Source organism: Eleutherodactylus coqui, chromosome 2, assembly GCF_035609145.1.
Source record: "Eleutherodactylus coqui strain aEleCoq1 chromosome 2, aEleCoq1.hap1, whole genome shotgun sequence".
Classification (NCBI taxonomy): domain Eukaryota; kingdom Metazoa; phylum Chordata; class Amphibia; order Anura; family Eleutherodactylidae; genus Eleutherodactylus; species Eleutherodactylus coqui.
In genome coordinates this window covers 133,512,451-133,540,364 of record NC_089838.1, presented here as the reverse complement: position 1 = coordinate 133,540,364, position 27,914 = coordinate 133,512,451, and the positions used below count along the sequence as shown (strand labels likewise).

The following is a 27,914-nucleotide window of genomic DNA, read 5'->3' as shown; positions in this document are numbered from 1 at the left end:
CATCCTATAAATATAGGCGGTGTTATATTTATGGGACATCACAGCCTTTATCTCCTACGTGATGTCAAAGGTCACATGATCGGTCTTGGAATCATAACATGAGCGCATTATTATTATTTATTTTTTTTATTGAAAATTATATTTCTGAATACAATTTAGCCATTGATTTTCTGACATTTATGTATAATATATGTATAATATACATAAAACATATCATTACCCCACCCAAACAATACAATCCTAACGTAGAGGAGATCTCTCTCTTCCCTCTCTCCCCCCCTGCTCACTCCCGCAACTCACCTGTCACCTGCGGCGGCAGCCGACTCTTTAGAGACGAGCGGGCAGGTACTCGAATAAGGCACTACTTGCTCGAGTAGTTTGCCTTAGCGAGTATGCTCGCTCATCTCTACCTAAATCTTTTTTTTCCCAGTTTTTTTTTTTTTAACCTTTTATTGGCAATTGCTGTAAATAATAAGAAAGCATATGTCTATATAAATAAAATATTGCACCCTTTGTAGCGCAAGAATACCCAAGAAAATTCACCAAAGGGTGTCAAACTGTTAGCACAGATACTGACCAGGCCTGAGCAGCAAACACATGTCATAACTGAAGGAACTGGAAAATAGAACTGTGGGAAACATTATAAAGCTCTCTAAATTGTTTTAACACTTTCCAATCCACTGTCTGACCTCTGATTTAAGGCTGTACAGTTCCGATGTTGGAAGACCTCCTTCGGGGTTCTCTTACTGTATATTGCCAGCCTCTCTGCTGTCAGAGCCGATCCAATGTGTCATCTCATGCAGTACTGGCTTTAGCCAGCAAATAGCGCCGTTGCATAATGGCAGAAAAAGAGTAAGCCCCCTAGGAAAACCAGGATACAAATTGGATTGGAAGGGTTAAACTATAAAAAGACCTCCCAGAATGTCCCTGTTCCAGAAAGATTACTCCTCTCTTCTCCCATTGTGAGAATCCCTCCAACTTTAAACCCTGAGGCCTCCTGTCCACGGGCAAAAGAAGAATTAAAATCCGCAGCGGATTTTAACTCTTCACCCGCACGCGGATCCGCATCCCATAGGGATGCATTGACCACCCGCGGGTAGATAAATACCCGCGGATGGTCAATAAAAGTGATTTTTAAAAAAATGGAGCATGAAAAAATCTGGACCATGCTCCATTTTCGTGCTGGTCTCCCGCGGGGACGGCTCCCGCGGGCTTCTATTGAAGCCTATGGAAGCCGTCCGGATCCGCGGGAGACCAAAATCGGAATTTACTCACCTGCTCCGGATCTTCCCTTCGCCGCGGCTTCAACTTCTTCTCTCCGTCGGCATACTAGCACTTTCTGCTTAGGTTAAGCAGCGCTGCTGATTAGAGCCACTCTTCGGCACCACGTGACTATAATCCGCGTGCACGCTGCGTAGTCAATCAGGTGGCTCTAATCAGCAGCGCTGCTTAACCTAAGCAGAAAGTGCTAATATGCTCTCCGTCACAGTCGGATCTTTTTTTCTTCGGGCCGGCGCATGCGCAGGGCACGCAACCGACGTGCCCTGCGCATCTGCCGGGCCGAAGAAAGAAGATCTGGCCGCAATGGAGAGAAGATGAAGCCGCGGCGAAGGGAAGATCCGGAGCGGGCGAGAGGTGAGTTAATTCTTATTTTTATGCCTCATGTCCGCGGGGCAGGAGGGACCCGCTACGGATTCTACATGTAGAATCCGTAGCGGGCCTGATTTTCCTCGTGGACATGAGGCCTTAAGGTTAGGCCTATTTTGGCATTGAGGATCAAACGATTTTTGGTATTTTTTCATCTCCATTTTTCAAAAGCCATAACTTTTTTATTTTTCCATGGACGCGGCCGTATAAGGGCTTGTTTTTTTTTGAGTGGCCAACTGTAGTTTTTATTGGTACCATTTTTGGGTAGATAGACTATATTGTAAAACTTTTATCATTTTCTTTTATGATCGTAGGGAGAGAAAACGCATCAATTCTGCCATAGATTTTTAGTTTTTTTTTTAAAAAAAAGCGTTCATTATGCAGCACAAATGAAACACTACATTTTTTTCTGCGGGTCGGTACAGTTACAACGATACCAAAATTATTACATTTTTTTTTAGGTTTTTCCACAATAAAAACCCTTTTTTTGAAAATTATTTTTTTCTAATCTCACTGCATTCAAAGTGCTATAACTTTTTTATTTTACCATGGACGGAGCTCTCTGAGGGCTTATTTTTTGTGAGATGAGCTGTAGTTTTTATTGTTACCATTTTGGGGGAACACACATTTTTTTTAATCATTTTTATTGCGTTTTTTGGGAGGCAAAATGCTAAAAATTAGCATTTTGCCTCAGTTTTTTAGCATTTTTTTTACCACTTTTTGCCGTGCAGGATAAAAAGCGTGTTCAATTTATTGTACGCGTGGTTGCAGACGCGTCGATACTAAATATGTGGGATTTTTAATTTTTTATGCTAGTATGAGAAAAAGCATAAAGTGTTTTTTTTGTATTTTTTGTACTTTATTTTGCTCTTGTTTTTACACAATCTGTGTCCCTCTGAGGGACTTACACAGCAGGACTGCAGATTGCTACGATAAGGCATGGCAGGACTTCTCTCCTGCCATGCCTTATCGCTTACTATAGCGATCACAGGCTATGGCAATACAGGACGCCAGTATCTGGCGTCCTGGTGCCATAGCAACCAGCCGGGCTCTTGCGATGTTATCGCGAGAGCCGGCTGGAGTCAGATGGAGCACGCTCCCTCTGTGAACCCTTTCCCTGCAGCAATCTACTTAGATCACGGCAGGGAACGGGTTAACAGTGGGGGGGCGCATCTCCGATGCCCCTCCGCTGTCGCAGCGGGAGGTCGGCTACTAGTGACAGCCGGCTCCCGCTGCGGGATAGTGTGAGATCTGCTATGATCTTGTGCTGCTATCCCTATGACGTAAGGGTACGTCATTTTGTGGGAATTACCCCGCTCCCATGACGTACCCTTACATCATGGGGTGGGAAGGGGTTAAAAAAGAAAAGCTCTGGCAGTTTAGGGTTCCTCCAGAGAGGAGCATGTATAGTAAATCCATCTAATTTCAAAATTTGCTTAAATCTATTCCATTATTTAATTAACGTAATAGTCTGATATAATCACTCCTTTCATCACTCATATTATAGGGGGGCTACAACTTGTCATTTTAGAAACCAATCTGCCATTCAATCCTATCCCATTTCTTTCTTTTACCGCTTCAACTGTTGCAATTGAGATGCCAAAAAATATATCCAAGCTTTTGGAATTGCCAACCCTCCAGACCATTTATCCCTTATCCATTATGATGGAATCCAAACTGGAAAGTTTTGAAGTATACAAAAAAGGTTGCGGCATCAAAGCCATTTTGATACGATTTCCCCTGCCAATTATTGACGATAGGAGAAGATTCCAGAATTTGACCTTGTCCTCAAACTTTCATACCAATAGAAGTAAATTGGCAGAAATATAGTCTTGAGACTTAGAAGATTTCACAACTCCCAAATATTTGAATTCCTCTCCGGTTTGTAATTGCATATGTTCCAATGAATAGTTCACTGGCAAGGGATCTAAGGGAAGAATCACAGATTTTTCCCAGTTAATAGTGAGACATGACATTTTACCAAACCTATATATAAAAAATGGACTTAATAAGACTCCTATATATCAAAGAGGGCCGTGCGTACTTCTCTCAGTAAGGCAGCCCAGCAGAGTTACAAACACCGCCTTAGGCTAAGTGGGCATATTTTTGCCATGTGAGTAAATTCTACAAGTCCAGGGTATGGGCTCATGGATGCATATAACACACACAACTATAACCCTGACAACCCCTTTAAGATGACAAGTGCACATCTTTTAAAGTAATACATTTATATAACTATCTAATAGAAAAGAAGGATAAACAGAATATTAGTGACTTGACTTATTTAGAGAGGGTGTAAACAACTACATATGAAAATAAATCTGTAATGAAACATATTTGGACATATAATTTGGACTAGAAAGTCTTAAAATGTGCAAGATTTATCATAGAGACTCTTGCTGGTTAATAAGGCACAATATCAGATTGTCTAGTCTAACTTTATACCACCTATTGGCTTAGTTTACACCAGATTCTGTGGCACAATTTTAGTGCAAAATTAACGCAATTTTTGCTGATTGATGTTACTTAGGCCACACACACTTTATTGGCAGTCATGCCCCCCTTTCAGACGATCTGAAAAAAGTGTCCGAGTATGTAATATCAATCAGCAAAAATTGCATTAATTTTGCACTAAAATTGTTATATGTCCGAGTATGTCTGAAACACATCATAAATGGGATGCAAAGCATGTAAAGTAGTTTTCTGGTGCACTGTGCACCAGAAAACTGTCAAACCTTCAATAGTAAATCTGTCTCATTGTTTGTTTTTTTTCTTCAGTACTGATTTGTATTTGTATTTTTAGGTATGGCTGACACTTGCAGACCAATACCTGCACAGTATTTCTATAGATTGGGAGAAAACAATGCGCTTTACATTCAATGAAAGGAGCAATCCCGATGACGACTCAATGGGCATACAAATTGTGAAGGTAATAATAAAGCCACATGGGGAACTGCAGTCATATGTAGTTTTACAGCAAAGTGCAGTGGTTGTGCAATACATCTCTTGCCTGTGTAGTTTTATGGATTTTTAATCTGTTTTACTGTGTACCCAAAAACTGCATCTACACCACTAGAAGTGCTAAGCGGCATATTTAATAGTTACACCAGATTCTTAATTCAGATGTCCAAACAGAGTTGAGTAGAAGCATCTCAATGCATAAAAACATGGATACATAATCAAGAGGTTCAGTTATTTAAACAAAGGATGAGAACGTAATAAATGTGATCTGAAGGCTTTTTGAATGTGCAGTGATTGTTGATGGCTGACATGTTGACTTGCATAACTCCATAAGCATTTTGTAAGGGCCTGTTCCAGTCACTAAATAACTTGAAGGGGTTTTCCCACAACTTAAAATTGCTTCACAGCCGTTCTGTCCTTCCTGGTTGCTTCTAACCAGGACATGTGACGGCTGCAGCCAATCACTGGCTATAGAAGGTCAATACTGTGACCAGTGATTGGCTGCAGCAGTCGCATGTCCTGGTTAGAAGCAACCAGGAAGGACAGAATGGCTGTGAAGCAATTTTAAGTTGTGAGAAGACCCCTTTAAAAAGAGGTCGGATAAAAAATGTTCATACTGCATTTTGCACTTAGAGAAGTCATAAGGATTATTTTACACAAGTAGATTTCTGTCCTAATGAGTTCTGATTGACGATCTAGCTAGTTGGCACCCAATTAGGCCCCCTGCGCACGGGCAGAAATTCTTCGGCCGGATTTCCCGCAGAAGTTCTGCCTGTGCCCACTGCCATAGGATTGCATTACAAAACACAATCCTAGGCACACAGCCGTGATTTGTTTGCGTGTATCGCAGCATGTTCTATTTCTGTGCGGGTCTCGCAGAGGCCTGCACAGAAATGTCTCTCCCGACACGCCGGCTCTGCTCTGTGCATGCACTGGCTGGGCAGCAGCCAGCACATCACAGAGCAGACGCGGACGAAGGTGAGCCGTACTGCTCACTGCAGGGGTGCGGGTCTGGTCCCGCAGCGAGAATTCACAAGCCGATGCAGACTATATGGGGTATGATTGTTAATAAGATTGTTTGAGTCCAGTACAGTTTGCATATTGTACAGTGTACAACCTCTCTTCATGCAGGAAGGAAGATGTGCTGCCAACAAACGATTATTTTTTTGCCCCACTCAATGTTTGCAATCAACTGAAAGAAATAGTGCTCATTTATCAGCTGATTGTTGCCCTGATTACACAGGGCAGTAATTAGGATCTGACCACTTACTATCAGCTCATGTAAATGGTCCTTAACCATGTGTTTATAGTAATGCTTTAGGCCTCCCTCACACAGGGCGTTTTATACAGCGTTTAGCACTGCCTTTTCAGCCCAGCACTAAACGCTGTACAACACTCCCATTCATTTCAATGGGGCTGCTCACACAGAGCTGAAAACGCAGCGCCTCCCAACGCTGCGCTTTGACAGCGATGCATGTTCTATTTTTGGCCGTTTTCAGCCCTGCGTCGCCCATTGAAATGAATGGGCAGCGGTTTTAGCACTGCTGAAAACGCGGCAACACTTGGTGCCGCGTTTTTGGCAGCGTTAACCGCTCTCCGATTTTCGGGGTGAGGGCTTGCAATAGAAGCCCTACCCCGAAAATCAGTCCCAGCTAGATATAGAAAAAAAAGAAATACTCACCTAGCAGCTGCAGTCCGGGTCGCGGCCGCTGGTCTCTGCCGCTGATCCGGGCTTCTCCAACACTCCCAAGTCTATTGCCGGAGGCCAGGTTTGAGAACCCTGGCTCCGGCAATAGAGTGCTGTGATTGGTTGTCGGCGCTTGCTCGATGCCCAATCACATCGCTTCATTGACTGTCTCAGCCAATCAGAGCTTGCCGGCGCTGATTGGCTGAGACAGTCAATGAAGGGCTGTGATTGGGCATCGAGCAAGCATAAAGTATGCCAGCGCTGCTGAAACGTGGCAGAATCTGCAGCAGATGCAGCGTTGCAAAGCGCTGCGTTTCTGCAAACGCCCTGTGTGAGGGAGGCCTTAGAGATCTCCTTTTGAATGGGATGTTATAAGAAGTTAGACTTTAGACATATCGCTATCTCCGAGGAATCCTAATTTTTCTGAATACAGTCTGCCATATGCAAGTATTTTAAAGGTTAAAGTTGGTGTAATGCAATGCAGAATGTTTTCTTGACACACGTGAAACATAAGTTGGCCATCATTTAAATGCCACAGGCCAACTGAATATCCCTGCTGACCATTTGCATCCCTTGACTTAGCCATCTGTTTTCTAATGGCTAATTAAAACATGACAATTATCATGTTGCAAAGTGTTTGCCACCTTGAGCCTTATCCATAAATATGACCATGAAATTATGTATCCTTCAATCACCCGTTCAATCATCAGTGTACAGTCTCAAGGCCACAGATATTTGCAAAAGCAAAAAGCCTCTATGTAGACTATAGATATGTCTAATTTCAATGGAATGTGTCATCAGAAAATGACTTATTGTATAAGTCAAGTTTTTATGTGAAATATATTTTTTAAGAATCCTTAGTGATTTTTTTAAATTTTATTTTAAAGAAAAAAAATCCTAAAATCCTGCAGTTTTCATACTGACTACTAGGCCTAATAATAGTCTGACACTTCCTGTTCTGTAGAAAGAACTTTTCAGCCATCTTCTCATTCTAATCACAGTCAGGGTTACAATAATCGGTGACCCCTATACAGGGTGATTCGTAAAGAACCGTGCAAAAGTAAATCTGACTTATTGAAATACAACAGCCAGAATTACATCAAACGTTAGAAAAAATCTTCAAGTATTTAATGCACCTTACAGATGTTCGATGTAGGTGCCAATGGTAAGATAGAAGAAGTCAAGTCAGTAGCCCAGTTCTGTTCAGTCGTGTCCCAGCATATCCTCTGTTATCAATATCACTGCAGCAGAGGTGGGTTGTTTTAGGTCATTTAGTGTTGCTAATGGCGCCCGCATTAAAAACGTAGTTCTATGGTTTGTGGGGGCGGCCTGCTCTCCCTCGTACCGTCTAAGTTAGGCTGAGTACATCAGCTGAATCAAGCAAATATTTTGTAAGTGTTTATACCAGTCTTATAACTCGTTTTCTGATCTGTCATTAGATGATGTTTAACGCCACACGCAGGGCTATTCATGCATATAATCCATGCAGATTTGCTTTACTTTAGTGGTGTCTGCTCTCCCCTTCCTTATGCTTGGTTTTGGATATGTATGTAAACCTATAATAATATTAATAAAACTTATTTGAACCTAAAAACTTAGTTCTATCTTTAAATGTCATTCTGGCTTGTGTGTCAGTTTTTGAATCAACCTGCACTTAAATAACACAGGATCCACTATTCACAATAAGTGATTTACCCTCCCTGCACAATGACCTCTGTACAGATCACAAAACCTACCTAGAAAAGTCTCCCATAAAAATTCCAGTGGGTCAGCTCCTGGGTAGTATTGTACCTTAACGCCACCAGGAAGTAGTGCTGGAGAGAGCACTGACAGGCCGGTGACGCCCCCAATACCTCATTCGCTGCACAGGTGTCTTCCCTGCAGGTCCTGTAAGGTGAGTGTAATTCTCCCCTCTGCTACCGGGCAAGAGTTGTCACTCTGCCATCAGTCTGCCAGGCTCCCCGGGGCGGCCCACATGTTAAGCTTCCCAATGCTGCTTAAACTTTCCCAGGCTCCCCGCTCAATACGTTACCTCCCTTCTGCAGTTCTGTATTGGCCGTCCGCTCCCTGCTGCTGCTGCTGATGTTCCTCGTTGCTGCTGCTCAAACCCCCGCTCTCCCTGCTGCTGATCTACGGGGTAGGTGTCCAGACTGGCCGCAGCCAGATATGAAGTGTGTGCTCAGCCAGCAGCACCAGAACAGTGCTGTCGGGCCCTTGCTGCCTGCTTCCGCCCCGCCGTCTGCAGCACACATCTACATCATGGTGATGCAGTGTTGGCAGGATACTGCAGTCCAGTTATTCCTCGGCACTGCTGCTCCCTGCTCTCCATCTCCCTTCTGTCCAGAGGCAGCAGTTGGCAAGGCCACATGGAAGGGGGACGCCAGGTACACAATGCAGCATCATGTAGCATCAGAGCATTTTGAGATTTTTGCGGCCCCTGGACGGTTAGGGTTAGGGGTAATTTTCCAGTGAGGGTTACATTATTCACTGTAAATGCCACTGGAAAATAAACCCTAATCGTAACTGTCCAGGGGCCGCACAAATCTCTAACCACTGTGCTGCTAGGACCTTAATGACTCAGCCTATGGGGAGCTAGGGGTGTGACTGGGGCGTTCTTGCATCCATTCTTTGTCAAACCCCTAGCTTCCTCGTGGTGTCAAGATATAATAATACCCAACTCCTGTCCATTGTGTGAATGACCCATGATTTCTGTTGTAAAGCTTATCTGCAGCAAAAGCAAGATGCCAGCTCTCAGTTATATGCAGAAAATCTTCAATCAGAAAATAACAAATTAGAAAAATGGAATATATTTTAATATTTTATTTAGTAAAAAAATATGTAGTTGATACATTCCCTTTAAGAAGTAGTTAGGCTAATGCTATTAGGGTGATTTTTTTTCAGACTCTTGGGCAATCTATATATTAATGTTAAATAAATGCATCGCACAGATTTAGAGTTTGCAGCACAGGTAAACTGCACCATCAGTATTTATGTACTGTAAATGCATCTGCCAATATAGTGTATATTTAGCTTCTTCTGTAGCAATAGTGGCATGGTCTGCCCCTCATAAGCATGTTTATGAAATAAATGTTCATGTTCATGTACAGTTTGGTGTAGTTAATATTGTACAACTTTTTAAATGTAAAGTGTGTAAGAGTTGTATGCTGATTATTCTTGTAAAGGTCTATTTACAAGGGATGAATTTCAGGCAAATGATGCCTGACGCTCGATCCTGTTTGTGTTCTCAATCCCGTGCAGCTGCACAGGAGCTAGCATCGCTGGCTCGCTCACAGAGCGGCCAGCAGGGGGCGGGGAGGCTGCAGGAGATTTCACACCTCACTTTCCCCCGCCCCTCTCCATTCACTTAACACAGGGGTCGTTCAGTACTGAATGGCTGCTGTTTACACGGCACGATCATCGTTTAGGATATTAAGCTGCATAAAATCCTTAATGTGTGTAAACAGCAGCCATTCAATACTGAACGACCGCTGTGTTAAGTGAATGGAGAGGGGTGGGGGAGAGCGAGGAGTGAAATCTACTGCAGCTGCCCCGGCCCCTTGCTGGCCACTCTACTTGCTCCTGTGTGACATCATGGGAGCGAGGACACACAGGGATGAGTGTTGAGCATTGTTTGCCCTACATTCGTTCTGTGTAAATGGAGCTTTAGTCAGTTCTTTAAAGTTGATTAGTAGTTGTATGTTAATTGTGTAGGTATTTGACATGTTAATTGTATGGGTACAATTAACATGCCTGAAAATTCAGACCAAGAAAAAGCCAGTGTGCATATACTCTATTTTATTTTTGTTTGTTTTCAGGATCTGCATAGAACAGGTTGCAGCTCCTATTGTGGACAAGAGGCAGAACAGGACAGAGTGGTACTTAAACGCGTGCTTTTGGCTTATGCCAGATGGAACAAGACCGTGGGCTACTGCCAAGGATTTAATATTCTGGCTGCTCTTATACTGGAAGTGATGGAGGGCAATGAGGGTGATGCACTTAAGGTGGGTAAAGCTCCTTGAACCTGACCCTAAGGCTGAGCACATACTTAACAGCCTGCGGGTCGACCAAAACCCCAACACATTCAAGTTGATGCTGTCTTCGGATTGAGCAGAAGCTAAAGCAATTAGATACGGTAGTAAATGGCTGTATGCTAATGCCCCCAAAACTTGCAATATAATTCAGTAATTTGCAATCCAACTGCTTTTATCTGTACCCAGTTAGAAGCCTGTGTTGACTTGGATGTGATGGAATGTGAAGCAACTTTTGCAAATGACTCTTTAGCTAGCAATCTCTTAGGCCCTGTTAACACAATGCAGTTTCAGCACAGATCCTGTACCAGTTTGCATTCTATTAAATGCTATGGAAAAAGGCACCGTACAGCACAAAGTTTTCCACTTTCTGATTTTGATATTCATGTTGCAGGAAAAAATTAACATGTCAATTCTTGGTGCAGTTTTCTCATTGCGGAACGCAGAATTTCCCTATTGGCTTGGGGCTACATTGGTGCGCAGCTTCGTATTAAAATAATGTATTTGCGACCGAAGCCTTTGAGTTCTTCCACAGATTAAAGTGTCAGATCCACGGTAGAATGTTCTAACATTACTGCAGTTAGCTGGCCATGTGAACAAGGCCTTTCAGTTTTGTTTTTTTGTCTCCTTGCTCTTATAGAAGCATACTATGTGTTTCCATGGTAACAGAATACAAACAAAAGCTGTTCTCCTCAGTATTTGTACTACAGAACATCAGATTTTCTTTAGAGAAGTTGTTTTTTTTTTAGGCCCTGCTCAACTAAAAAACCCAGTTAAGAGAAAGTACACCCTCCTGAACTTCTGTGTTTCTAAGTATCTTTTCTGATGCAAGAGCAACTGCCGCGTCTTAATGGATGCATGAGAGATTATATAACCCAGCAATTTCCTACAGTGAAAGTGCCTGCTCTTGTTAATAAATCATGAAGAACGGCAGCTGCATAACTTACAAAAAAAAATAATAATTAGTCGCGTTAATTTCATCAAAGCTTCCCTAATGTAACTTATTTCAGAGAACAAGTGAAGAAAAAAAGATGAAATGAATATTTATCAAAATTCAGATGAGTGCTTTATCGCTTTAGAAATCTTGAAAGGATGTGCATTAATTATTTATATCTGTTCACAGCCATTGTTGTGTCTCAAGAGTATTTAACCCTGCATAAAGCAATGCTATCCGTTTTAACTCCTGATGGTCATGAGCTACTGACTATCCTCTACTTTATTTTAATACATATTAAAGGGATTCTATCACCAGGTATTTTGGACTCTGAGCTGAGCTCCAAGTCATGGAGGTGGGCCATGCTAGCCTTTCCCCTCCCATAGCATGAAGATTGACAGCTTTCTCCCTATACTCAAAAGGGGAGAGAGCTGTCAATCTGCACAATGCAGATGGAGATAAGCTGACACGGCCGGCCTCTGTGGTGAAGTTTGACTGAGAGCTGAACTTCGAGTCAATCTAGTGACAGCTTTCCTTTTAATGAGACTCTATCAGCTTCTATGAGCCCCATAAATTAAACTTATTGGCTCCGAGGAGCTGGGGTGCTGAGTCGGGGAGTGTCACTCTGATGCTAGCCTGCCTCCACTTTCCCTCATTGACCACCCGCAAAGCTGTGACTGTTTTTGTACAGTGGGCTATATATGTGTGTGCTCCTAATGAAAAGCCCTGTGTGTATGTCTATCATATACAGTATATTGTTTACATGGTAAATACTCTGGTATTTTTCTGTTCTTTAAAACACTTTTCTATGTGATATGAAGTTTTTTCAACCATTATTTAATATTTTGTTGACTAAACATAAACCTTGTTTATCTCTACAACAGATAATGATTTATCTTATTGACAAAGTGCTGCCAGACAGTTACTTTGTCAATAATCTGCGGGCACTGTCAGTGGATATGGCTGTTTTTAGGGATCTCGTGAGACTCAAGCTTCCAGATCTATCTCGCCACCTGGATGTGCTTCAGAGAACGGCAAATCGAGAAAGTGGAGGTATGCTAGTTACGAATGATCACATTTAAACTCATTATGTGCTTTTTATTAAAGGTATATTAAAATGGAAGTTTTATTTTACAACTATATTAATGGGACTTATTATTATTATTAGATGCAGTAAATGCAATGTTTTATGTATTGTTTTAAAATCACTGTATTTTATACAACTGTGGTCAACATTATTGGCTTCCTTGATTGTATAGTATAAAAAAGTCAATCTCTTCAGAGAAAAGTGAAAATGTACTAACTTTACTTCATTGGAGTATTTTAGTAGCATGTCCAAATAGATCTAACCTGTCACCATGCATGCAGTCATGTTTAAGGTCGCGCCTTGTTTTCCCCCCATTTTCGTCCCGTCTTGTCCCCCTTCCTTTTAGAAAAAAAAAATCATAACTTTTATCTATCCATCGACATCGCTGTATGAGGGCTTGTTTTTTGCAGGACGAGTTGTATTGTTCAATGTTACTATTTAATGTACCATATAGTGTACTGAAAAACCTTTGAAAAAATTGTAAGTGGAGTGAAATAGAAAAAAAATAATAAATTCCATCATTTTTGGGTGCATCTTATTTCTACGGTGTACACACAGCAACAAAAACGACATAACTATATTCTATGGGTCAGTACGATTACTACAATACCAAATTTATATTGTTTTTTCCTTTACTGCTTTTATTTTTTTTCAAAGATATTTAATTTTTAATAATTATTTACTGCCGTCATCTTCTGACAGCCATTACTGTTAATTTTCTGTCTACAAAGTTGTTCAAGGGCTAATTTTTTGCGGGACGCCCTGTAGTTTCTTTTGGTATCATTTTTGAGTACATATGACTTTTTGATTTCTTCTTTCATTTTTTCTTGAAGAAAAGTTGACAAAAAAAGCACAATTCTGGCGTTCTTTATTTTATTTTCTGATGACTTTCACCATGTGTTGTAGATAATGCGTCTCTTTGATAGATGAGACTTTTATGGACATAGCGATACCAAATATGTTTTTTTTGTTGTATTATTTAGATTCTTTTTATTATAAATATGGCTAAAGTTTTTTTTTTTTTTCTTTTAACCTTTATTACTTTTTTTTGTAAAAATCTGTAAAACTTTTTTAAACTTAATTTTTCCTTTTTTTTTTTTTTTAGTCTCCACAGGAGACAAGAACTTGCAATGCTTTGATCGCTCTTGCAGTATGATGTAATGCCATAACATTACATCATACCATGATCTGACAGACATTCATTCAAAACCACTCTTTCAGAAGGCCCCGGTTCCCATGATAACCACACGGCAACCTGCGATCTCAACGCTGGAAAGTGAACTTCGGTCAGGGCATTTAAATGCTGCTTTCATAATTGATGGCAGCATTTAAAGGGTTAGCAGCTCCGATAAGTGGCGCAGCTTATTGGAGCTGTTATGGGTGTCTGTAGGCTGTAAGAAACAGCTGTTACCCGCATTATATGGAGTGGAGTCGACCCACAATCCCCTTCCATACATACCCTGAACCTCCAGGATGTAACTGTACACCCTGTCATTAAGGAGTTAAAAAAGAAAGGAAGAATACGCATGGGCTATGACACACAGGATAAAAGGCACTCTTCCCTAATACTTGGTTCCGCACAACCTTTGGCAACAATGACAGTCTACAAATACTTTTCTAGCCATCTTTGAGCTTCTTGCGCCCGTCTGCTGCTAGTTTTCTTCCACTTTTTCACTGCAGTTATCTGAAGCTCTTGAGTATTTGCAAGATTCATTTTCCCAGGAGCAAATTTCAGCGCTCTTTAAATATATTTCATTGGATTGAAACCCAGACTGATTGCAAATTTAAAATGTTCCATTTTGTATCCCCTTCTTAACCATTCTTGCGTACGTTTGGATGTGTGTGTTGGGTCATTATCCTGCTTTTGAACACCTTTTGTTCAGGTGAAACCTAGTTTTCGTATACTTGTGAGCACATCTTGCTCTCAAAGGATCTGATAAACCTTTGATTTCATTGTCTCTGTAACAGAATCAAGACTTGTAGTCCCAGAGGCAGCAAAACACCCGCCACTTATGGATTTTTCTTTATTTTTACCTGTAGTTTGGGTGTATGTTTCTTTATAGGTCGCATCCAATCATCTTTAACCATAACAATGGTATGCATTGCCTATGAGTTCTAGTTTGGTTCAATCTGTCCATAGAACATATTTCCAGAAACATTGGGGTTTATGTATGTAACTTTTGCAGAGTTTAGTCACTCTTTTTTTATGTCTCTCTTTAAGCACTGGGGTCCTCCTTGGCCTTTTTCTTAGAGTCCTGTTTTAGTCAGTGAGTACATATGTTACTTGTTGAACCCATCACTCCCAGGTTTCTCCAGCTCAGCCCAATGGTCTTTAAATGGCTTCTTTGCCACATTTTGAACCGACTTTCATAGGGTTCCTGTTTCCAACACTTCCTGGAAGGTTCGTGATTTTTCCATGAAGCAAACTTCAAGCTGTTGAAGCTGGGATGCAGAGGTCTTTGGACATAGTCTTGTATCATTTAGACTGCTTGTTCTTGGGGATAGTAGCATACCTGGTCTATTCGTACAACTCTCTTGTCTGTCTTTTTCATTGTGAACAGGGAATTTAAACTGGCTTTTTAAAGCTTCAAAGCCACCATTCATAGGCTAAAGTCATGTGAGCACTAACAAGGTGGAGACAGGGAATCTGATTATTGTCCTTTGTGCCATTAATTATTTCCTTGCATTTTTTTCAATTTCTTTACCCCTTTTTTCATTTTTGTGTCTTGTGCTTTTCTGTATGAAATACGTGAGTGCGGGGAAACGGCTAGGATTAGGGATGAGCGAGTATACTCGCTAAGGCACTACTCGTCCGAGTAATGTGCCTTAGGGCTCATGTCCACGGGCAAAAGAAGAATTAAAATCCGCAGCAGATTTTAACTCTTCTCCTGCCCACGGATCCGCACCCCATAGGGATGCATTGACCACCCGCGGGGTAGATAAATACCCGCGGATGGTCAATAAAAGGGATTTTAAAAAAAATGGAGCATGAAAAAATCTGGACCATGCTCCATTTTCGTGCGGGAGACCTAAAATAGGAATTTAAAAGAATTTACTCATCCGGAGCGGGCGGGGAAGGTCTTCTATTCCTCACGGCCGGATCTTTCTTGCTTCGGCTCGGCGGATGTGCCCGGCGCATGCGCGCGGCGTGCCGGCGACGTGCTGCCGGCGTGACGAGTTCATCCGCCAGCCGAAAAAGAAGATCCGGCCGTGAGGAAGAGAAGACTTTCCCCGCCCGCTCTGGATGAGTAAATTCTTTTAAATTCCTATTTTAAGCACCCATGTCCGCGGGGCAGGAGGGACCTGCTGCAGATTCTCCATGTAGAATCCGTAGCGGGCCTGATTTTCCCCGTGGACATGAGGCCTTAGCCGAGTATCTCCCCGCTCGTCCCTAAAGATTCAGGGGCCGCCGCAGCTGACAGTTGAGTTGCGGCGGGGAGCAGGGGAGAGCGGGCGGGAGAGATCTCCCCTCCGTTCCTCCGTGCTCTACCCCGCAGCTCCCCGCTCCGCGCCGGCTCCCGAATCGTCAGGGACGAGCGGGGAGATACTCGGCTAAGGCACATTACTCGAGCGAGTAGTGCCTTAGCGAGTATACTCGCTCATCCCTAGCTAGGATACATATAAACACATTTTTTTTAGAAGGGTCTATAGTGTTGACCATAACAGTGCTTTAATGAAAAATGTCACTTGTACTATGATGTACAAGCATAAAAGAGCTGTTAATTAAAATGTCAATTAATGAATTTTAGTGTATTAATACATTGTTTTGTTTTTTTTAACCTTCACTAAACTAAAAAAAAAAATGTACCTTTTGTTGCAGGTGGTTATGAACCCCCTCTCACTAATGTGTTTACTATGCAATGGTTCTTGACTCTATTTGCAACTTGTCTTCCAAACCACACTGTTCTTAAAATCTGGGATTCCGTGTTCTTTGAGGGCTCTGAAATCATCCTAAGAGTAGCACTGGCCATTTGGGCAAAGCTTGGAGAGTAAGTTTTTTCTCTTGGATAATAACATTTCCGTGTGTAATATCTTTTTTTCATATACACAAAAATATCTTGCTTTGTCGTTAAATGATTGTTACAATGGACCGGACTTTCTGTTGGCGACCGACATAGAAAGTGAATCTACACCTTAAAGGGGGTCTCCGGTCTAATGAAGATAATCACTTACCATCATAGGGATAGAATTAGTATACATACAAATTATATACCACATATCAAGTTACAAAGAGTTTTATGGTCCATGAATGCATTAATGATTCTGCTGGCTTCAGAGCTGAAATTTCCCAGCATTCTTAGCTGGCTGAGTGAATGCAAAAACTCTTGTGGTTTCCATTCTGGGAAGTTTCACCAGACTCTCAGCAATGCTCTGAAGAAGAAACTTAATGCCAATTATTTTTATCAGCTATTAATAGTTTGAAGCCTGGCTAACAGGAAATGAAAAAATTGCAAACTTCAAGTTTTTTTTTTTTCTTTGCTTATATGCACATAATTTTGCATATATTATGGTTACTCATTGGTGGTGTTAAATGCTATTAAAATATTCTTGTTTTCTTCCAGGCAGATTGAGTGTTGCCAAAATGCAGATGAATTCTACAGTACAATGGGAAGACTGACCCAGGAGATGCTTGAAGATAACTTGATAGACAGCAATGAGCTGATGCAGGTAATAAGCAAAAGCTCATTTTCTAGGTCATAGTTAATTTATAACTTCTGTGCACGAATTGATCTACAGTGCGGTCACTGCAAGCTGGTGTGATTTGGCGTATAAGCTGCATATTATCATTGGTGTCATTTAAAATATGCCTCAGCAAAAAGCGGTAACACTGTTTTTTTGGCTGCTGTCTCACATACCGTATTTTTCGCTTTATAAGACGCATCGGATGATAAGATGCACCTGGGTTTTAGAGGAGGAAAATAGGAGAAAAATATTTTGAACTCCCCAGACCAGGCAGTGAGGGAGGTATTACAGGAGAAATAAACAGCAGTAGTACCGCCTCGGAATGAAGTATATACCACTAGGTCAACCTGTCATTCAGGATCCAGGAAAGCTGAGTATAAATGTAATGGTGATCTCATTACTTGTCATCCAGCTTTCCAGGAGCCCTGAATCCCACGTTGAATAGTTATGGCAATGCATGTGGTATGCATGCTTGCATAACTCTGCAGTTGGCATTCAGGATCCTGGAAGAGCTGAGTGACAATGTAATGATTCCATTAGTTGTCACCCAACTTCCCCGGAACCCTGCATGGCATGTCTCATTATGGTTATGCATAACTAGGCACAAATATATACACAATGCAGGCAGCTCTTTCTCCCTCTGCCCCTCCCTCTCCTATGTAGCTAGCAGATGTGAGAGTGTCTGTACATACAGCTGATTGCTGAGGCAGGGGGGAGCAGCAGCTTCCTCTCACTAATCAGCTGTTGTATGGGTGCTGGTGTGCAGCGGACCTGCTATCTTTATCACACTGTCAGCAATATAGCAGGAGCTGCCTGTCTGTACAATAGCTTCCTGCTCCTCCCCCCGCCCTCAGCAATCAGCTGTTGTACGGGCTGCTGTGCTCCCTGCTCCTCCCCCGCCCTCAGCAATCAGCTGTTGTATGGGCCGCTCTGCTCCCTGCTCCTCCCCCGCCCCCAGCAATCAGGTGTTGTACAGGCCGGGCTGCTCTGCTCCCTGCTCCTCCCCCGCCCCCAGCAATCAGCTGTTGTGCGGCCGCTCTGCTCCCTGCTCCTCCGCTGCCCCCAGCAATCAGCTGTTGTACGGGCCAGGCCGCTCTGCTCCCTGCTCCTCCCCCGGCCCCAGCAATCAGCTGTTGTGTGGCCGCTCTATTCCACTGCTGTGCCGGCTTTGTATGCAAACCGCCGGCAGCACAATGAGAAGGACTTGCGATCCTTTTCAGCTCCGGCCGGGTCTGATCTCAGCACGTTCGCTCTATAAGACGCACTGACTTTTTCACCCAACTTTGGAGGGGAAAAAAGTGCGTCTTATAGAGCGAAAAATACGGTATAGTTCTGGTACTTCAATCTCTAATAATCTCGCACTGTGATCTGCAAGCTTTCCTTTCTAAATATTTAAGAAGGATTATGTGAACATCATAGTGATTAACCTTCATGTTAACCCCGCTCATTTGGTAAACTGCATAATTCATATGGAAATGGTATTAATTTAATTTCCACTATGTTTTTAAAAAAAAAAATTTATTTTCTGAATTGCGTTTTGCTAGTTAATAAAATGTATGTTACTGTTTATCCATCTGGGTATGAGATGTTCTCTTTATATGTGCATTGGTACAATATTCAGAATGAAGGCTGAGTTTTTGTTTCTGTTCTTTTAGACTGTATACTCAATGGCTACCTTCCCGTTTCCACAACTAGCGGAGCTGAGGGAGAAGTATACATATAATATCACACCTTTCCCAGCACCAGTCAAGTCTGCCTCATTTTCTGGGTAAGCCATCAAGTCTATGACCAATCCCAAGTTAGGTGGTAGAAAGATTGATACCATATGCTTGATACCTATTAAGATTGTGGTATATATTATCTCAACGCTTTTAGTAAATACCAGTTTAACTGAATAAATGTTGCCATGTTATATGCTGAGCTCTTAGGCCGACTTCACACGAACGGATTCCTATTGCAGGTTTCTTGATTGGTGTCTGCTCTGAGAATCCGCAGCAAATCACACGCGTTGAAAGGCATGTACTTTTGGTTTTTCGCCCACACTCGTGGATGCAAATTGTGTATTCTGCAAGCAAAGGAAAAATCGCAGCATGCTCTATTGTGCTGCGGACTCCATGCAGACTGACTCCATTAAAGTCAATGGAGGCCATCTGACCCCCAGCCCATACGTAATGATCATTGCGTATGGGCCGCAGGTACCCACATCATTGCTTAGCGACGTCGCAGGAAATACAAACATTGAAAAAAAAATCTGTACTGCGCATGATCAACGGCGAGCCGCCATGGTCATCTGTAATACAGGAATCACAGGTATGCAGGGTCGCCAGCTGGAATCCGCTGCAGGATCTGACCCGGTTGTGTGAAGCCGGCCTTAATCTATTGTCATTCTTCATGCAAGGCTATTTTGTGTATGGATCACATGCCTTAATATAGGCTGCGGCTGAGCAAATGCCAAAAGTCTTGGGACAGGAACTAATATCGTGTTGAACCTCTGGCCAGGTGAAGTGCAGCAACTTGATGTGTTATCAATTCCAAAAGTGGATGAAAGACATCTGGAGGGATGTGGAGCTATGTTGTCTGGGTATCCACCTCCACAGCCCCATATTATTTGTAGGTGCAGGATCTTGTGTGCAAATGAACCTCTCCACCACATCCCAGAAATGCTTAATTGGTTTCATGTTGGCAACACCATTTCTAGAAACTCTCTACAATGCTCCTCAAGCCAATTCTGAACAACCTGGGCCAGATGGCATGGTGCCTTATCCTGCTGGCATATCCCATCATTATGTGTTGGGGGAGGGGGGGGGGGGGGGTTACATGAAGTTCATGAAGGGCTGTAGATGGTCACCAAGTAGTGAAATGTAGCAGGCATCAGTCAGTAACTTATTTAGGTGGACCCAACCCATGCCATGAGAACACAACTTACAGCAATATAAAACCACCACCAGCCTGCACAGTGCCTTGTTGACAACTGGGGTCCATGGCTTCATGGGTCTTTGTCATGCACAAACCCTACGATTAACTCAACAACTAATGCTGTTACTCATTGAACCATGCCACTTGTTGCCAGTCCTGTACGGTCCAGATAGCAACACCTTATGAGCCCAGGTGAGATGCTGTATCCAATGTCGAGGTGGTAACAGAGGCCCTCTGGTGGGTCTTCTGCTCCCATATCCTATGGGTGCTAAAGAGTGCTGCACTGACTTGCAGAACATGTCTTTAGGGCTTCCTACATTGAATGTGGATGCGATTTTTTTTTTTTTTTTTTGGCAAGGTCGCTTCACAAAGATAGTTCTATCCAGACGCTGCCAATCACGATCATTAAGCACCCGTGGGCGGCCACCGTGCAGTGAGATACTAGCGCAGCCTGCTGCTTTTACTCATCAAACTTCTAAGTGTGTTTTTTCTGAAATGTAGCAGCATTTCAGAATAAATCATATGTGGGACGAATGGGTATACCTGTTCTGGGTTTATACTGTTCATGGTTTGGGCAGCATGAACCCGGTGACAGGTTCACTTTAAATGCACACACAACTTTGGAAATTGAATGTCCCATCTGTCTGACACACTCTATCATGCCTCATCCGAATCCTGATAAGTCATGTCTCCTTTCCATGACTATGCTAGCCAGTATTCAAGCTCGTTCACAAGATAACACCTCATAACTTATACTGGTATGAACGTTCCAAAGCCATCACCTGAGGTAACGCCACTTCATAATAAATTTACGTACTGCTTTCCCATGACTTTTGGCACGTTGGTGTAAATTATGCTATTTGGGGACTAACACTAGAAGGCTATTTAAGACTTCTGAGCTATACACATGTACGCTTCATGAATTGATGAATTTGGAAGAAGTCCTGAATGAAGGTACAAATACTTCCTGATCTTTACATTTCTTTATTATAGTGAATTACTATAAAGAATAAGCCAATTGGACAGTGTGAGCCAGTTTCTTTTGCTTGCCCTCAACCTGGCAAGTTGCAAGTCTTTCAGTGATACTGGTCCACAGCCAACCTGTAATGTAGATTTGGATAATGACAGATAATTATGAGTTTGGAAAACTACACATGGTGTTTGTTCTATAGCTCTATTATGCCTTGATATGCCTTATTGTGGCAAGTTAAGCTTAACTTATATCTAAACATGAAATCTTCAAAAAATACTCAAACCATTGTGTTTTTTTTTACCTATGAAAGAAAAATGATCTGTCTTATAATCTTAAATTATATAAAGAATTATTATATTAAAGAATAAACATAATGATCATTATTTAGAACCTAACAAGTGGCATTGAAACTGTATCGTATTTATAAACGTTTTAATTTTATAGACACCCAAGCAAAATGCAAGACAGTGATGAAGAAAATGACATTGACGATGATGACATAAACGCTAATTCTGTTGGGTGTCTTGGCCCATTTAGCGGATTTTTGACTCCAGAATTGCAAAAGTATCAGAAGCAAATTAGAGGTAAATAAGAAAAACAAAAAATATTTGCGGTCTAAAATGGACCTATATTTGAATACAAAAAGATTAAATTGTATAGCATACAAGGAGTGCAAAAAAATATTTTATTGGTCACAAAGAAATCTACAGACACATAAAGCAAACCGATGTAATAAAAATTAAAACAACCTATCTAAGGTTGTATTAAGCCGACACTCGTCCCAGTCTTACTTGCTCCTGTGCTGTTACACAGGAGCAAGTATCGTTGGCGTTGCTGACAGCGCTGCCGGAATGGAGGCGGAGCAGGCCAGGGGGCGTTGTTCTCCCGTCCGCCTCTTTTCACAGTAAGCAGACAGTTGTTCAAAAGTGAACGGCTGCTGTTTACACTGAACGGCATGTTCAGTTTTCTGCATGCGTTTACACGGGACGACTATCATTCAAATTTCCGCTGAACATGGGAATCTGAACGATAATTGTCCCGTTGAAAAAGGGCCATTAGACTTTGTGTATAATTGGTGTTAAAAAACTCTGTAATGTGTAGGTTAAATTATTAGTGGCACAAAGAAAAAGTATAAAAAGTAGACATAAGAGTAATTGGTTAGCTTTGAGGATGCTGGGGACCCCACACTTATGCACCCACACCTTGAGAACGTGACAAACTAGTATTATTCCTGAACATGTTGTTGACATTCCAGTTGGACCTCCTCTCTTGTTCAATCACATCAGTTCAGTACAGTGGAAAATCTCCAGAATGTGCTGAAGTTAACACGCAACATTGTTCCAAATGAGGACTATTACACTATTACAGCAATACCAAATTTACCACTCTTTTTTTTTTGTTTTACTGTAAAAGCGCTTTTTCTGTGGGGCAAGTTGTCGTTTTTATCAGTACCATTTTGGGTTATATGAATCTTTTTGTTAAATCTTTATAGATTTTTGGGGGGAGGCAGGGTAACAAAATCCTACCCTTACACACACTTCTGTAATACAACCTACCCCCGCTCCCATAATATGGCATTCACCCTGTGGGCTAAATAGTGCAATATTTCAATAGTTCAGTCCTGTACGGATGTGACTATACTAGTGATGTGTTTTTTTTTTTTTATTTACGTATTCTTTTATATGAAATATGGGGATTTTTTTTTAAAACTATTACTATGGTTTTATTTTATTCTAAGTTTTTAACCATTTTATTACTATTCTTTTACCCCCCCCCCCCCCCATAGGGATAGAGGACTTGAACTTATGATCACTTGTACTAAATACTACCATACCTTTATATTTTACTATGTAGTATTTTCCAGTGTCATCTGCTAAAATAGGCATTCGTGCATGACAGCCCTTGGTGTCTTCACTAGGCCCCAGGCTGCCATGCTAACCCATCCCCTGCGATTGCTTCACAGGATGAGAGGGGCAGCGATGGGGTGCTTAAGGGGGTTTCCTTCCCCCCTCAGGCTGCTTAGATGCCCAAGAACATCTTTGATCGTGTCATCTAAGTAGCTAATACCCATGAATGGAGCTTACTCTGATGACAGCAGTTGTGGATGGATTGGATTTGGTTCCCGAATCTACCCTATACACCCATGGCAACTGCATGATGAAAATTTTTGGCATTCGGTTGGGAAGTGGTTATCCTCCCCCAAAATGCTTACAATTTTTATGCTGTTTTGCACATAATACATTTCTTTTAGAGAGCAATGAATTTGATCCTTTTATAAAGGTAATACTCATAAAAATGGCTAATATTTAAAAATAATGTATATTTGTGGATGTTCTTACAACTGGATATGCAGACTAAGATTGTGGCAGGTTCTGGGTGACTTCCAAACAGCCCATAAAACCCTTTTTAAGTTTAACTTTGCTATGAAGACCTTTCAATAACAATTTGTACTCACATTTTTGACTCTTGGTCCACTCTTCAGATCAAAAAGAAGAGCAAAGCCTGAAACTTGGCAACATTGCAGAGCTAAGTCCGGGTGCCATTGATTCCTGCCGAGGAGAATATCAAGCTGTATTTAATAGCATGATGATGGAGCGCATGACAACCGATATCAATGCCCTGAAACTGCAATACTCCAGGATTAAGAAGAGGCAGCTGCAGCAACTCCATCAGGTTTACATTCGAGCAGGTATAGCTCCTAGACTATCCACAATTGTAAATATCTTAATGCACATGTTTAAATCCTTTATTTTGCCATTTACCTGCCTGTTTTATTTTTTAACATAGGACTCGAAGAAGATAAAGATCCTGGGATCCCACTTGATCCTAGTGATCAACTTAACAATGGTATTTAAAAAGAAAATACCTATTTGGGCTTCTTAGTTTTGTCTCTAACACATGTCTGGTCATCTTTTGTCATGAAACATCTTGATCACATTTCTGGATAGACAGAATGAGGATATGGGAATATTATATGTCCTTACTCATTGTTAGGTATATACAGCAGGTTTATGTTTAATTTACAGTGCATTGTAGCATTTAACTGCTAATGAACTGCACAAGCTCGTATACGTAATATAGTGTATGCTGTAGGACTCTGAAGATGTTTCACCACTATAAAGGATTGCCATGCATATTTTGATTATCTTGAATCACAAACCAGCTTTTCAAATCTTTCTTCACAAATCAGGTTATGGACTTGGATTACCTCATTTGCTCAAATCTGTGATTACTTTTTGATTTAATATTCTGTCTGGTGGTGGAGAATTATGATCTAAATAGTTTTTTTGTAATCAAGGGTGAGGGGACAGTTGTTTGTCTTTTGGAGTAGTGTAGGGGTTAAAAGACTTATCCAAGACAGATACTGATGACTTGTCCTTAGGCCTCCCTCACACAGATTTTTTTTACAGCGTTTAGCGCTGCCTTTTCAGCGCTGTGCTAAACGCTGTACCACACTCCCACTCTATTCAATGAGGCTGTTCACACAAGTGTCTTCAACGCTGCGCTTTGGCAGCGTTGCATATCCTATTTTTGGCTGTTTTCAGCCCTGCGTCGCCCATTGAAATGAATGGGCAGCATTAGCAGTGCTGCTGAAAGTGCGGCACAACTTGGTGCTGCGTTTTGGGCAGCCCTAAACACAGCGCTAGCTGCACTACCAAAGTTATACTCACCGATGCTGGCGCTGTCTGGGTCCCTGGTGCTGATTTCCAGGGCTCCGGGCACTTGTCAGAGGATCTTTTCCTAGTAACTGGGTTTGAAGGCCCCACCTCCAGCAAGAGATTGCTCTGGTTGGCTAATCTAGCGTCAATCAAATCCAACGCTGGATGCACCAATCACAGGCATTCGATGAATAAATGTCTCATGGCTGAGCCAATCAAAGCAATCTCTTGCTGGAGGCGTGGTCTTGAAACCCCATTACCAGCAAGAGATGCTCTGCAGGCACAGACAAGTGCTTGGAAGCCTGCAGGGATGGCGGACAGCGCCTACTAGGTGATTTTTTTTTTTCAGCTTCCTTGGCTGCGTTATTAGCTGTGCTGAAAATGCAGCCATAATGCAAGCCAGCGCTGCTGAAATCACAGTAAATGCAGTGTTGAAAAACGCTGCGTTTACTGCCAACACCTGTGTGAGGGCGGCCTTGGGGTAAGTCATTACTATCAGATTAGTGGATGTCCAACTCCTGAAACTTCTGCCAATCTGCTATTTCAAGAGCCCATGGCCCTTGGATTAGTGGTGTGGCCTCTTGGCCTGTGACTCCACATTAATCTGTCAAATGGCCTTTGTGTAGCTGAATGGGATTGAGCTACCTCATCAGGCACAGTCACTACACAATTTATGATGCCGTGCCTGGTATACAGTAAAGAGGCCAAAGTGCTTACCTGAGCCTCCTCCCCTTCAAATGACTGATCGGCAGTCACAGATAACCCCTTTTAAAAGGTCTTCAGAACAGCTCTTAATGTATCCTTAAGGAGAGTATCTGCACCTTCATGCTGGAGCACTTCTACTCTTCTGGCCTTTTTGGGTTCCATATAGCACTACATAAGCGCCGTATGGAGCTGTCATCAGCTACTGGAAGGAACTGACAACGATTGATGGAGTACAAGCGCTCCAGCATGAAGATGGAGGGCCTTTTTTAGGTATACCATCCACAGTGACTATAAATGCAAACCTCCATCTGGTGTGATGATGTGCACTAGAAAAAGGACTTCACATGTTTAAATTATGCTGTATCACCTCATTTCAGATAAAGGACCTGTGAGCAGCATACTGCCATCGCAAGTTAATCATTCCCCAGTAATAAACCATCTGTTACTTGGCAAGAAGTTAAAGCAAGCAAACAGAGCTTCTAAAAACACAGTAATTCAGTTACCAACCTCTAAGTCCATGATTCTACCAGGTGAGGAAGCCAAAGCAAAGCTGAATTCTCCATGGTGTACCCACATTCGAGTTCATAGGAAAAACATAGCAAGGGCCAAAGGTTATGGGGATACAGTTGGACTTATAGAAGAGCAAAATGAAGTCCCTAAAGACCAGGTTGATGCCGCCAAAGAACCTGAGGATATTGAGCATGATAAGCCCACAGTGGAAAGTGCAGACAGCAGCTTAGATAGGACTGTAATGAAGGCTGATGGACACTCTCCTGAACCTGTTTTCGAGGATGAAAATGCAAATGTGACTGTTGTGCAGAGCAAGCTGGAGACCTTGGAGCTCAACTCTAGTAAAGACTCTAAAGACATGTCTGGGGTGATTCAAAATGTTCAAGAAACACCGTCAAAGTCACACAATTCCTCAAGTGAAAGTGGAACTTTATCAAAGCCTCCCAAAGTCCCTATTTTCAGCCCCTTCCCAAGTGTTAAGCCTCTTAGAAAATCTACAGCTGCAAGGAATTTGGGGTTATATGGGCCAAATAATAGAACCCCAACAGTAAATTTCCCACATATGAGCAGAAGCTTCAACAAGGCTGCCAATGGTGCCACTGGGAGCAAAAAACGATAACACAATTCTAGCACTTTATTATTAATGTTGACTCTTTTTGATTGCATTCTATCAGTCCTTAAGCTTTCATAGCTGTCATGGAAAATGTGTCCACACTTGACATGTTTCTGTAGCTTTGTGGGTCTACGTGAAAGGCTTTGCTTGGGTGTTAAAGGAAAAATTATTGGAAAAGGCCTCAAATAAGGAAGACTGCTAGAATGATTTAATTTCTGTTTTACCTATCTTGCCTTGTTGCATTTTGCCATTGACTATATAGTGGAATTTTTGTTTGCAGTCATTCCAGTAGGGGTAGGGTACTGTAATTGGAAAATGTTAGATTGTATGGTGGTTAGGCATAAATGGCATAATGTGTTTTCTGGCCAAATACAATGCAGTCTTGATGTGCTATGTATGAGAAGACACAAAGTCTTCCGCCCACTTTCAATGGAGTTTTTTCTTTCCGAGCTAGGATTTATATATTTAACTTAGATTATTATCTAATTATTTGTGTTAAGGGATTATCAAAAGTGGACATTTTGTAGGATCACTGTGTGTTGCCAAATGTCAGCATGTATACATTTAATGGAAACCCAGGTATAATCCAATGGCCAACTGGCTTATACTTCAGTTTTGTGTAATTGACACAAAGGTAAGTTATTGCAGAGCAACGGAATAGTGTAATATTTATATCTTTGCGCCATGATGAGGTTTGCCATCATATAATTCTATTTAATTATAAAATTGTCCTATATGTTCTGAAATTGTGTACATGCTTTAGGTTTATGTAGTGCGGCAACATGGTAAGAAAGCATGATTTCCCTTATTAAGCCCTGGGAAATGGCGTTGTCTGAAAGTAAAAGGGAAAGTCTCCATATGAATGCTTCATTTGTGCATGCTTTAATTTGCATCTTGCATTAACTTGTTCTTCAGATTTGGTATTAGAAAGAGATGATTTCTTCCTAGAATGCAGTTAAGATGTTCTTGCTGATCTTTGTCACTGTTCCCATAGAAAAGTTTCACTGATGTGCTAACTTTACTTTTGACCTAACTGTAAAATGTCCAACTAATTGTAATTTCCCAAATATCATTTGTTCTTATTTCAAGTGCCAAATGCATGGTTTCTCTAGAAAGATAAAACTGCAAGGTGGAATCTACTTATGTGGTATGTGTTGTCTTTCTTCCTTCTTTTCCATAATAAAGTACTAGAACAGCACAGTGTTGGTGTCATAGTTATCACAGATGCTTTTGACAAGTGCCGGATTAACAGAATCTCTGGATTATTAGTTGATAAATGCTAACTAAATAAAAGAGAAGTTCCTTGCCTTTAGTAGCAGTCATCCGTACAGTAGCACCAGGGAATTATTCCTGTGCATCCATGACAGCTGTAGTTCAACCACACACAAGGAAAAGCCTAGAAAAGAAGCTCCAAGATGAAGGAATTCTGGGCAAACGTTGCATTTTCAACTTGGTCAGTCTCACTTAAAGGGGTTGCAGCAGAATTACAGGTTAACTTGCTGATTGTTGGG

The 27,914-nt window shown here is 41.7% G+C and overlaps 1 protein-coding gene across 6 annotated transcripts in view; it reads left to right on the top strand.

The window, feature by feature from the left end:
* Positions 1–27,601, top strand: part of TBC1D30 (TBC1 domain family member 30) — a 64,406-nt gene extending 36,805 nt beyond the window's left edge. For 4 of the 6 annotated variants that reach the window (XM_066591576.1, XM_066591577.1, XM_066591578.1 and 1 more), the window contains 10 exons: positions 4,451–4,576; positions 10,111–10,296; positions 12,142–12,310; positions 16,165–16,333; positions 16,907–17,012; positions 18,683–18,795; positions 21,361–21,500; positions 23,399–23,605; positions 23,704–23,763; positions 25,658–27,601. In XM_066591576.1, coding sequence (XP_066447673.1) covers positions 4,451–4,576; positions 10,111–10,296; positions 12,142–12,310; positions 16,165–16,333; positions 16,907–17,012; positions 18,683–18,795; positions 21,361–21,500; positions 23,399–23,605; positions 23,704–23,763; positions 25,658–26,409 — 2,028 coding nt within the window. In that variant the 3' untranslated portion in view covers positions 26,410–27,601. The remainder of the gene's footprint in view (positions 1–4,450; positions 4,577–10,110; positions 10,297–12,141; positions 12,311–16,164; positions 16,334–16,906; positions 17,013–18,682; positions 18,796–21,360; positions 21,501–23,398; positions 23,606–23,703; positions 23,764–25,657) is intronic. The other 2 variants (XM_066591579.1, XM_066591581.1) reach the window with 1 other exon arrangement.
* The last annotated feature ends 313 nt before the right edge of the window (positions 27,602–27,914 follow it).